Genomic DNA, 11,954 nt, shown 5'->3' with positions numbered 1-11,954 from the left:
ATCTACAGCATGGAACCGGAGGCGCAGCTATAAAAGCGACGTTGCGCCGCCCTCCGCACACTTCTCTGCTGACTGCGATACAGCGAGCGTCGCGATGGATGTACACAGAGCTGGCATGATAAACTTTCAGGATTGTGATATGGATGAAATGGATATGAAAAACAGGAAAATACAACAGCTGGAGGAACGCGTCGACAGCGGCGTGGATTCGCTAAAGGAGGACGAGTATATGAAAATTGTGGAGGAATTGGAGATTTTGCGTTTTGAAGACCCAATTGCGAATCCAAAGGGGACGTGTGAATCTTGGACACAAGAAGTCACTGAGGATGGAGATACGTAAGTGTAACTTTTTTGTTTTAATTTTTTTTAAAGATCCAATTAATGCAATGCAAGTTTCTTATATAGGCTAGCCTAAAAAAGTGCAGAAATCGACCCATTTAATGCAACTTGCAACAATTGTGGCCAAAACCTACTTTAGAGTGTCTAAAATTGTTGTTGATTACATTAAATGAAACAATTAAAGCATTTATTGTTGAATTACTTAATTCCCTTCGCTCGATAAAAATGAAACAGCTACAATATTTTTTGAAAATTTTCTATTGGGACCAACTGCGCAATTTTGACTCAACAGCTGTAATTGTAAACAGAAAAAAACATGCATTAAATAACCTTTTAGAGAAGTTATGCAAAATCTCGCTAAAGTGCGGAAGTAAACAAATATCGTTTTGGAGCAGCGCCCAAAGTGGGAGGCGCTTGAGAAACAAAGTGCGCAGGCAGGAAAGTCCCTGGCGCGCGGCCAAGCGCAGATAATGTATCAGATGTGTGGAGCCACACTGGTTGGAAATAACCTTAAAAACTCCATTCTTGCGAAACGCCGCCTGCTCGTACTGTGTGTGTCTGCTAAACCACATCCTCTGAGAGTGTTCTTAAAATATTTTCTAAAAAAAACCCTCCCACATTATTTTCCAGGTATCTTCACCTTGCCATCATTCACGAGGCGGAAGATTATGCCATCCAGATTATCAAACAGTGTCAGAACGACCCGTTCCTGAACAGACAGAACAACCAAAGACAGGTAATTGAGCTCCCACACACAACTACTCACTACTACTACTACTACACACAATTCATCTCAAAGTAAGAGCTGGTTTTCCAAACCTGACTAACATCCACCCTCCATCTGCAGACTGCACTGCATCTCGCCGTCGTCACAGAACAGCCACACATGGTGGACAGACTGCTAAAGGCCGGCTGTGATCCACGACTGGTCGATCAGAGTGGAAACACGGCCCTCCACATCGCCTGCAAAAGAGGCTCCCTTGCTTGCTTCTCAGTACTGACTCAGATTCAGACCCAGCATCTGCACTCCATTCTCAGCTTCCCAAACTACAGCGGTAAGTCATAGCCACTGTCATTCTTTTTATCACCAAAACAAGTCTCATCATTTTGAGTAAAAAAAAAAAAAAAAGCCGTTTTTAAAATACAACCCTTCTTTTTCAATTACAGGACACACGTGTCTCCATATAGCAGCCATAAACAACTACCTCTCAATGGTGGAGAGTCTGGTCCAGCTCGGGGCGGATGTAAACGCAAAGGTACGGTATAAGTTTAAAACACTCTCCAGCTTCACAAATGACTCTTATATATGCTTGAAAGGAGAACTAATGTATGATTTATTGCGTTTAGGAGCAGTGTAGCGGCCGTACATCACTCCATTTGGCCGTGGACCTGCAGAACCTGGATCTGGTGCGCACACTCATCGCTTTGGGAGCAGATGTTAACAGTTTAACCTATGGTGGATACACGCCGTACCACCTGACCTTCGGCCGACTGAACAGTGAGATCCAGAGGCAGCTTTACAACCGGACGGCTCAGGAGCTCAGAGCGATGCCAGAGAGCGAGTCCGAGGAGAGCGATGAGGAGTGTTTGTCTGATGAAGATTGTGTAAGTTTCTTTGAGAAACCTCTCCTACATTTTACATCTGGATGTTGTGAAATTCATTTTATATAACTATATCATTTATATTTATATATTTCTCATTTATTTTAACAGATGTATGATGACATCCAGTTCTGCGGGAGATAGTCTGGCTCTCAGGACAACATTCCCCATAATGCAAAGCAGCGAAGGCTGTAGGTGCTGTCTCTAGGTCTGGGACGGGGTGCGCCATATCCCAAGACGTCAATCCCTTGATGGGACTCCACTAAAGTGGAAAATAAGAGCGGAGTCCCTCACGGGGGCATGATAGCGGTGGTGCTGTTCAACATGGAAAGAACCCCAAAGATCGCTGGACCAAAAACTTTACCAATATTTTTGAAGCCAAAGAGTTGGGAAAATATGTATATTTTGTGAATGTATATATAGAGAGAGATATATTTTTATACTTGTAAATATGTGAAATGAAACACTTGTCGATAATGTTTATAGTCTATATATGACACTGTGAAAATATTTTTACATTAAAAACAAAAGAAGTGACCTGAATTCTGAGTCGGGGTGTTTCTTGTATTGAATGTGATGGAGTGATTTCAGAAGGCCTGGAAATTTTCTGAGTTGTGAAACTTGTGAAAGAACATGTAAACCCCTGTAGTGGTGGAATACCAGCCCATAGTGTCTGTTCAGAAAAAAAGCCCTCAGTGTGTACAGTAACTGTATCATTTCCTTTCTGGAACGTATGAGTCACGTAGATGCGTCACTATAGTTTGAATAAAATTCCTTGGGTCTGCTAAAGTGGAGTCCTGAATATCTGACTCACGCTCAGTAAGAAGTTTCCCACAAGAAAGAGAAATGAACAACCGACCACAAGAGGTGTGAGGTTTATAAGCATTATATATTCATTGCTAGGATTACATTATGTGTGTGTCTGTATGAACCGATCATTCATAAACAAATGATGGATCAGTGCAGTTTATGGATTATTCAGATTGCCACCTAATTTGAAGTCACAGAGCTCTTGTTAAAAAGGCATTAATCATGTTTCTGGAGACGGATGAGCCAGGGATCACGAATTTTAGGGAAATTCCATAGCTTTGTTCTCCTGACAATGAGTATCATACTACTAAAACCATTGGAAAGATTTCAATGTGACATACATCATAATCATCTTCATCACTGTCACATGATGAGAGGTGAATTCCAACTCCATTCTGTATATATATATATATATACAGTCATGGCCAAAAATATCGGCACCCTTGGTAAATATGATCAAAGAAGGCTGTGAAAATTAATCTGCATAGTTAATCCTTTTGATATTTTATTAAAAAAATTCACAAAAATCTAACCTTTCATTGGATAAGAAGAATTTAAAATGGGGGGAAACTTCATTATTTGAATACATTTTAAAATGTAATTTATTCCTGTGATGCAAAGCTGAATTTTCTGAATCATTACTCCTGTCTTCAGTGTCACATGATCCTTCAGAAATCAGTCTAATATGCTGATTTACTGCTCAAGAAACATTTTATCATCATAAATGTTGAATATAGTTGTGCTGCTTCATATTTTTTGGAAACAGTGAAACATTTTCTCAGGATTCTGAATTCTGAAAAATATAAATCTTTTGTAACATTATAAATGTCTTTACTGTCACTTTTGATCAGTTTAATGCATCCTTGCTGAAAGTATTAATTACTTAATCTTATTATTTTTTTTTTAATCTAACGTATTTGAGGATCAGATTTACTATGAGAGCTCCACAGAAATAGATTTAAATTCATATTTGTTCATATTTTCAGTTAAACCACAAAGTTGAGTAGTATCTGGTTAAGGAAAAACACTTTAAACTCAGTGTGATTAAACTCAAAAGCACGTGTTTGACGTTCCTTGCGTGCCTGCCCTGATTGACTCTTGTTACACGCAAGACGCTCAAAGTCCACAAAGAATTCCACGCAATGAAAAACAGGTTTGTAAAAGATTTCCTTGTTGTCAAATCAGCTAGGGAAAACACAGGATGCAGCGAAAATGAAAGATGTGCATGATGGGGACTCCCCAGTAAAACATTCACTCCTGAGGCATTCTGCTATATCAGAAGAAAAAGAGAAAGGAAGAGAGCAGGAATCTTAACAATATTTTTCTCAAAATGTATTTAATGGAACGGGGAATTTACATAAGAACAAAATCTCAGAACGGGATCCTATGTATCTCAATACTGTGAGAAGCACCATGGAGATCTCAGTCCCTCTCAGCCAGAGACACCAAATGAGTGTCCACCTCTGACTCTGACAGAATCCTGGAACAGAGCAAAGGAGCAAGTCATTTTAGGTGCCACAACCGTGTAAAACATTAATCCGTGCGCTCTAATTATAACACGCATCTGGCATTCGGACACGTCAAATGTGACATAAATGAGCCATGTTGCATCATTTGATGAATACCAATACTGAAGCCATCGACTGCCTTTCTAGAAGTGATTTTCTGTAGAACAGAGTGCAGATCTCTCAGTGTACATGGTGAACACGGTTCTTCCACCCACCTGAATTTCGGATCCTCTGCTGTGATGACGCCTACCTCCAACTCAGATGGCTTGAAATCGATCGACAGAACAGTTGCTAAACAAGTGACCGCCGTCTGTGGATGGAAATGGTTTATTAGTGCAAATCTACTAATTAAATTAAATGAAACACACAGCTAAAAACAGATTTTTGGCTTTAGGATGTATATACAATAGTTCAAAATATCAATAATACATTTTTAGTGTAAATTAATTATTTCATTTTAAACGTTCACCCAAAAAAGAAAATTCTGTCATTAATTACTCTCAGAATTCATCAAAAATATCTTAATTTGTGTTCTGAAGATGAACGGAGGTCTTACAGGTTTGGAACGACATGAGGGTGAGTAATTAATGACTTTTCATTTCTGGGTGAACTATCCCTAAATAGCTAGTAGTTTATTGATATAACCTTCCCTTGTTTCGTAGATTTCAAAATACATAGATTAGCAAAGCTGTCTACAAAGAGATTGTGTAAGAAATCAGGAAGCAAGCATATATAACCAATCCTTTCTGTAATATCTTTAACTACATTATTGAGCAAAGCAAGTTTAGAGGAAGTTGATATTTCCATTGCAAAGAACCGGTGCTATGGTAACTAGACAAAGATGTATTAAACACCCTGGGGTGCAGATGTGGGCAATGTTACCAGCTGGAATTCATTTTGATGAAGCAGTATCAAATGTTTTCTTGAATTCTAATTGTACCTCAACTGTCTGCTCAAAGGTCCAGTCAAGTTTCTTCTTCGCTCTTTTCTCCAGGAAGCTTGTAGCCTCTGTCTGCTTGACACCTGCAGCCGTGGCCTTAAAGCCACAGTAATAACCTGCTGGGTCACACTTATACACCTGTGGCCCGAGCTCCTCATCTACACCAATTACAATCATACCTGGAAAAGATACGACAACACAACACAACAAATAAAGGAACTTTGTACAGCAAGTTGTGCACAAACAACCAACATGCAATATTAAATCTTGAGGCTGTACAGTGTTGTACTTCTTTTAACAGGGTTTCTGCAGGTTTTATGAAAGTAAATGTAACACCTTTTAAAACCAAGTAACGGAAATTTAATTAATAAATGGAAGGGAACAACATACCAAGGTTATGACAGTTAAGTAAAACTAAAAACAATTTTGTCAATTGAAATCAATTAAACACTAACTGAAATATGTGACCCTGGACCACAAAACCAGTCATAAGTGTAAATTTTCGAAATTGAGATTAATACATCATCTGAAAGCTGAATAAATAAGATTTCCATTGATGCATGGTTTGTTAGGATCGGACAATATTTGGCTGAGATACAACTATTTGAAAATCTGGAATCTGAGGGTGCAAAGAAATCTAAATACTGAGAAAATTGCATTTAAAGCTGTCCAAATTAAGTTCTTAGCAATGCATATTACTAATCAAAAATTAAGTTGATATATTTACAGTAGGAAATTTACAAAATATCTTCATGGAACGTGACCTTTACTTAATATCCTAATGATTTTTGGCATAAAAGAAAGATCAATGATTTTGACTCATACAGTGTATATTTTTGGCTATTGCTACAAATATACCCCAGCGACTTAAGACTGGTTTTGTGGTCCAGGGTCACATATGTGTATATTTCTGTGGAAAACAGTGATCAAAATTAGAGAACAGTAACCACTGTAGCATGAAAGAAGATTACAACAAAAATTTTGGAGGGTTACAGCGGTCAGAAATTAGTAGGAAGTTAGAGGCCCTTGCTTTGAATGACTTCAGCGCATCTGCGGCCGCAGGACATCACTAGTTTCTCACACTGCTCTGGTGTGATCTTGATCCACTCTTCTTCTGTAGTGGGTTTCTTAGCCATAACTTTGTCATCAAGCATTTTACAGAGATTTTCAGTCGGGTTTAGATCAGGACTCTGGCCTGGCCATTTCATTATTTCAATGTTCTTAGCTAACCTACTTTTGTTTCGCAGTGTGATGGGACATTGTCTTGCATGAAAATTGCAGGCTGTTTGGGAGATGCTTGCAGGTAAGGAACTGCATGTTGCTGAAGGAGGTTCTGATAATCATTTTAATTCACTCTGCCATGTATTTGTATAAGAGGCCCAACTCCTGCTGCAGAAAACATCCTCCAAACAATGACACTTCCTCCTCCACCTTTGCTTCTTTACACACTTTGGGTTCAGTCTTTCCTCAGTTTGATGCCCAAACATAAAATTTCCCATCAGACCCAAATAAATTAAACTTGCTCTCATCACTAAAGTGAACTTTGGACCAGTTCTCCTCTCTCTACACAACACGCTCCTACCCTATTCAGAACTGAACTGGCAAGCAATTCCAGCTGCAGTGCTGAACCGATCCCCCATTGAGAATCTCTGCATTATCCTGTCTTCTCATGCATTTGTCTTACGTGGGCGACCAGCTTTTTTGGGGACTTCAATGAATTAGTGTCATTGTTAACCTGCAATATTATAGAAATCACAGATTTGGAACGACCAACTTCTCTTGCAATGGCTGAAAGTGTTATCGCTTTGGCCTTCATTTGGACAATCTCCTGTCGCAGGGTTTCAGTCACCTTAGAGCACGATCACTATAAAGATAACGATATTAGCGTCCAGCAGTGTTGGGCACGTTACTTTAAAAAAGTAATTAGTTATAGTTACTAGTTACTTCTCACAAATAGTAACTGAGTTACATCATTATAAAAGTAACTAATTACCAGGGAAAGTAACTATTGCGTTACTTTAAAAAAAAAAGTAATTAGAATTTAGTAATTAGAATAACGAAGTATGAATGCATATTTGTCATCAATATAAAACGCATAAAGATTAATGAGCTGCTGGGTTCATGAATATTAATCACGTTACCTGCGTTCGCTTGAATTGATTTGCTGAAATCAAAACAGGGACGATAATAGGTGAGCGCCAGCCAATGAGATTGTCGTTTGCGCATTAGTTCCGCCCACTACCAGAGAACCCGGCAGTTCTTAAAAGCTGAAGAATTCCAAAGGAACTCCGTTATTTTGACAGGAAAATACAACAAAGAATATCGTTTACATGTACCTCGTCAATTCTGCATGTTATGAAATACTCTCTTGCTCTGTATCTTTCTTTGCGTGCGTGTCTGTGAGAGAAAGTGACGGCGAGGCGTGCGCGTTCACACTAGAGTTTATGGTACGTCAAATACAGCTACACTGCGCATCCATTCAGATGAACTGAAAAATTCAATTCTAATAATATAATAATAACGCCACATTTTATTGTCAGTAACGGTAACGGCGTTTAATTCGTTTGATTACTGGTTACTGAAAAAAATAACGCCGTCAGTAACGCCGTTTATTTATAACGCCGTTATTCCCATCACTGGCGTCCACACCAGCAGACGATATCGTTTGTATATCTAAGCGCATGCTTGTCTGCTGCTTTAAATTCTCCAGCTCGTTATAGCAGGATGGATTCTGATTGGCTGTCAATGTTTGTATCATTCATCAGCTGGAAAAAATCGTTCTGAAAGTTATTCCAACGATATCGTTTCTCTATGCCTTTATCATTATAGTTGTGGTGTGGACTCTGCTATTCTCTAATATTGAGAACAATTTTTAGAACTATATCTTTATAGTTATCGTGCTTGGTGTGAACGGGCCTTTTCAAGCTGTTTGTGCATAGATGAGATCCCTAAAGTTGCAAAGACTAAAGTCTCAAACCCAAAGAGATATTCTTTATAAAAGTTAAGACTCTGCCATGCCCTCCTAAAACGGCTCATTCAAACACGCCCCCACATGTCTAAGTAATGGTGTGGGAAGATTTGCATAACTCCGTCCAAATTTTTCGCAATGAAAGGGGGCATGATTTTTATTCTCGCTGTAGTATTGTTGCTGCCGCCGGCACCGTGTCCTGGAGACGCTGTGTTTCGTTGGGAAAGCGAAACTACTTTGTTTGGGCTCCCAAAAAAGGACACAACTAGAAATCAGTGGTTCAGTTGTATTTACAACACTGTTCCAGAACAGTTCAACCCAAATATTTGAGTGTGTGCAGCGCATTTTACAGAGGACTATTTCCTAAACCTGGGAGTAGCCTGCCAGCTGTGCTCAAAGACTGTTTCTATAAAGTGGGGCAATTCCATCTTTGCAAGGACAGTCTGGCGTTTCTGACTCACAGCCTGCAAGTATGTTTTCATATTTAAAGAATTTGCCCTGACTATTCAAACGCGAGTTTTGAGCTGTGTAGAGTAGTGCTTGCAGTTTGTCGTTTCTCCGATCACAAATGCAGACATGGTAACGTTTGCGCGATGCAACGCGACGTGTAAAAAGACAGTATAAGTCATTATAATCAGTAATTATGTCCACACTGGATGCAAAATATGCCTCGTTTGTAATGGGTTTTATTGTTTCTGTGTCGTCGCACCGGGACACGGCATCACAATACGGTAAGGGGCGTAAAATTTCTCACGCTTGAGGTATTTGGCCAATCACAATGCACTGGATAGTTTTTCAGAAAGCGTTTTTCAGAAAGCGTGTTTCAGAAAGGCGGAGCAACAATAATTTACAGTATGTGGAAAATAATGTGTCTTTTGAACCTTAAACCACATAAACACATTGCATTACACCAAAATACACAAAATAATGTTCGTTTTAACAACGTCATATGACCCCTTTAAAATTAAATTAAAAAAATACAACTTCTAACAGATCTCCATTACTTTTTAATTAATTTCACAAAAATAATTTAAGACTTGAATACATCTGATTCCAACCATTAAATATGGAAATAATGTTTACACACTGCAAAAAATGATGTTCACTGTACTAAAAAAAAAGAAAAAGAAAAGAAAAAAATGAAAAAAAGATACTGTTCTCAGTATCTTGTTTTCCAGTGCAAATGCTTATAGATTCTCAAATCAAGATTCACTTGAGAAGCAAAATGACAAAAGATAAGAACTTGTTTTCTGTGAAATTCATCAAAATGAAGTGAGAGTATGATTAAAACAAGAACAAATATCTGCCAATACGCTCAGAAAAATACATTTAATTCAAAGGGGAAACATGTTTTCTGATCCCGCTGACAGATATTGGTTCTCTTTCAAGCATAAACTCACTTAATTTTGTTCAACTTCTCAGAATACAAGACTTTATATCTTATTGTTTCATTTCAAGTAAATGTATCTTGATTTAGGGATGTTTAGATATTTGTATTGGGGAAAAAAAATATATAATTGTTTTGAAAACATGCAACATTTAATGCCATTATAAATTTATAAATTTAAGATTTTCTGCTCTGATTTAAGATTTTTCTGAATAAGGACTGTTTTGGCACAAAAACCTTGAAAATCAGAGTGAAAAATGAAACAAAAAAATATGACATTCTCCCTTTAAACTACTTCATGTGTGTGTTAATAATTCAGCAAGTGTTGACTTACAGCAGCCGAGCGGCCTCATCTCTGCATTCTGTGTATAAACCTGAGAGATGTCAGCGATCCTTTTACAAAGCATGTCTACTGGAATCTCATAACCATACTTGTACTTCCAGTTGGCGGCCTCATAGCGAGCTCGCTGCACTTGAGACCTGCTGTCAGCTGAACACAAAACACAAGCCATTAATAAGCGCATCAGTTCCAGCAGACTTCATGAAAATGACTATGTGGATGAGATCTGTACCTGTCATTCCTGACATCACGCAGCCGATGTTCTCAGTGATTCTGAATAAATGTGTGACAGTGGAAGAATCAAGCAGCTTGTCCTGGAAAACACAGATTGTCTTAGATCACCAGTAACATTAATAAAAGTCACCCTTTCCACCAACAGTTCTGCATGTTTCCACCAAAGAAAAGACACTTCAGGTTAGAAAAATTTGAATGAAAACCAATTCAAATGAATGTTAGAATGTGTTGCTCTATTTGTGGGCAGGTTATAACAGCCAATTACAACATTGTTTATTGTGAAACGGCGGGCGATTCTGAGAGATGTTTTTCAGACAACCAGACCTAATTTCGGTGGAAAAAGGGTACATGACAGCAGACTTACTGGGACTTTTTTCTGTGTGACGACTACTGCGCAATCTTTCCCCCGAACAGCAACTGATGTCAGACCACCCTGGTTTATGGCCTTGAATGCATATTCTGTAAAAAATTAAATGAAAGTTATTTAGAAAAGTTAATAGCAAAGTTATTTTATATCAAAAAAGTTTATTAAATATCAAAAAATAAACAAATTAAATAAAACTGCTTCTCAGATTGTTTGAAAGAAATACAATATTCTACCATTATGCTTTAATAATCAAAACAATGTACTAACTACAGTAGTTTGTGTATTTTACAGTTTTTATCTTATACAAAATCAACGAGAAAAAATAAAAATGTTATCAAATACAATTTATTCATTTTTATCATAATTATTATTATTATTAATGCTTTTTATGCAGCTGATACAACAGTGCTGTTTCAAAGATATTGTTACTGCCAAGTTGTTTACATAAATTGTTCAATAAAACTGCGGTATTTTGGCGGAAACTGCGGTTGCCATGGTAAATTTTTGTAAAGAAAACCTCACCAACCAATATGTTGGTGCCTCAGCTACATATGTATCAATGCACATCACTGTCGCATTAGATCAATTACTACATATTTATAAGACAGTTTATTCAATTGAAATCTGTAAATATGTGATAAAATTATTAACGTTAACTTACATTAAACATCATTGAGCCTATTCTCCATCACTCACTCTCTGCTAGTGCTAACGGTCTAGCTACTAAATTAATGGGACTTTATATATAAAAACTAGAAATAAATACACACATACAGGTAGAAGACATTTTATGTGACAGAATAATAATAATATGAGTTCATAATAACTGTTGGTGTAAGAGAGAGTGAATGTGAGCTGCTCTGTAGGCGACATGACTGTGCACTTACTAGCTCTTATTCAAGTCAAATAAAGTCGTCCGTACTCACCTACTTGATAAAGTCTTCCCTCCGGAGAAAAGATGGTGATGTGACGGTCAAACCCCGCGCTAGAACCCCGGGACATGTTTAAAAGAAATTTCTTAGCCGTAAAATTGCAAAAGTGTTGCAGACTACACAGAATAGCGACATGCAGAACGAATGACCCGGAAGCAGTGGATTGTTTTTCCGGGTCACTATCGGACTCGATGGCGTGCAGTCATTGTTTCCTAATTAAACAGTTTTGCACTTCTCTAATGTGTTGCTTTGTTTACAAGACTGCTGGCCCGCTCATTTATGTTTTATTTTTTAACTGTACTTGCAGGTAATATAATACTGATGAAATTAAAAGCCATATAAATATGTGTTGCCTACTTGAAGAGAGTACAGGCTACTTCCATGACTATGGCTTTTTTTTTTTTTTTAACGTACTTAAGTAGACTTTTATAAAGAGCATTTTGTGAAAATGTCAAATTAAAAAGTATTACTTTAAAGTACATTTGAAATCATAGTTTTAATATTTTTTTTATGATGCGATAACACTT

General features: G+C 37.7%; 2 protein-coding genes across 2 annotated transcripts; one reads left to right on the top strand and one right to left on the bottom strand.

The window, feature by feature from the left end:
• Window positions 1–50: 50 nt before the first annotated feature.
• On the top strand, window positions 51–2,484 carry nfkbiaa (nuclear factor of kappa light polypeptide gene enhancer in B-cells inhibitor, alpha a). The gene is made up of 6 exons (XM_058755818.1): window positions 51–336; window positions 970–1,075; window positions 1,187–1,394; window positions 1,507–1,595; window positions 1,687–1,944; window positions 2,053–2,484. Exons 1-6 carry the CDS (start codon window positions 95–97, stop codon window positions 2,083–2,085), a joined length of 936 nt encoding a protein of 311 aa, XP_058611801.1. The 5' UTR covers window positions 51–94; the 3' UTR covers window positions 2,086–2,484.
• Window positions 2,485–4,067: 1,583 nt separating this feature from the next.
• Window positions 4,068–11,626, bottom strand: psma6b (proteasome 20S subunit alpha 6b). The gene is made up of 7 exons (XM_058756881.1): window positions 11,422–11,626; window positions 10,493–10,587; window positions 10,127–10,208; window positions 9,889–10,044; window positions 5,200–5,378; window positions 4,475–4,569; window positions 4,068–4,231 (listed from the first exon to the last, which is right to left on the bottom strand). The coding sequence occupies exons 1-7, from the start codon at window positions 11,495–11,497 to the stop codon at window positions 4,174–4,176; spliced, it is 741 nt and encodes a 246-aa protein (XP_058612864.1). The 5' UTR covers window positions 11,498–11,626; the 3' UTR covers window positions 4,068–4,173.
• Window positions 11,627–11,954: the final 328 nt, after the last annotated feature.

The sequence above is a fragment of the Onychostoma macrolepis genome, chromosome 20 (genome assembly GCF_012432095.1).
Source record: "Onychostoma macrolepis isolate SWU-2019 chromosome 20, ASM1243209v1, whole genome shotgun sequence".
In the NCBI taxonomy this organism is placed as follows: Eukaryota; Metazoa; Chordata; class Actinopteri; order Cypriniformes; family Cyprinidae; genus Onychostoma; species Onychostoma macrolepis.
Note: the sequence above shows the minus strand (reverse complement) of the source record. Positions and strands in the feature narration are given on the sequence as shown.

Coding starts and splice junctions, on each gene's coding strand:
- nfkbiaa (XM_058755818.1), top strand. CDS start 95: ATGGATGTACACAGAGCTGGCATGATAAACTTTCAGGATTGTGATATG. Junction 1,395..1,506: donor CAGCTTCCCAAACTACAGCG/GTAAGTCATAGC, acceptor TTTCAATTACAG/GACACACGTGTCTCCATATA. Junction 1,596..1,686: donor GGGCGGATGTAAACGCAAAG/GTACGGTATAAG, acceptor TATTGCGTTTAG/GAGCAGTGTAGCGGCCGTAC.
- psma6b (XM_058756881.1), bottom strand. CDS start 11,497: ATGTCCCGGGGTTCTAGCGCGGGGTTTGACCGTCACATCACCATCTTT. Junction 10,209..10,492: donor TCACACAGAAAAAAGTCCCA/GTAAGTCTGCTG, acceptor TGTGTTTTCCAG/GACAAGCTGCTTGATTCTTC. Junction 4,232..4,474: donor GCAGAGGATCCGAAATTCAG/GTGGGTGGAAGA, acceptor GCTCTGTTCCAG/GATTCTGTCAGAGTCAGAGG.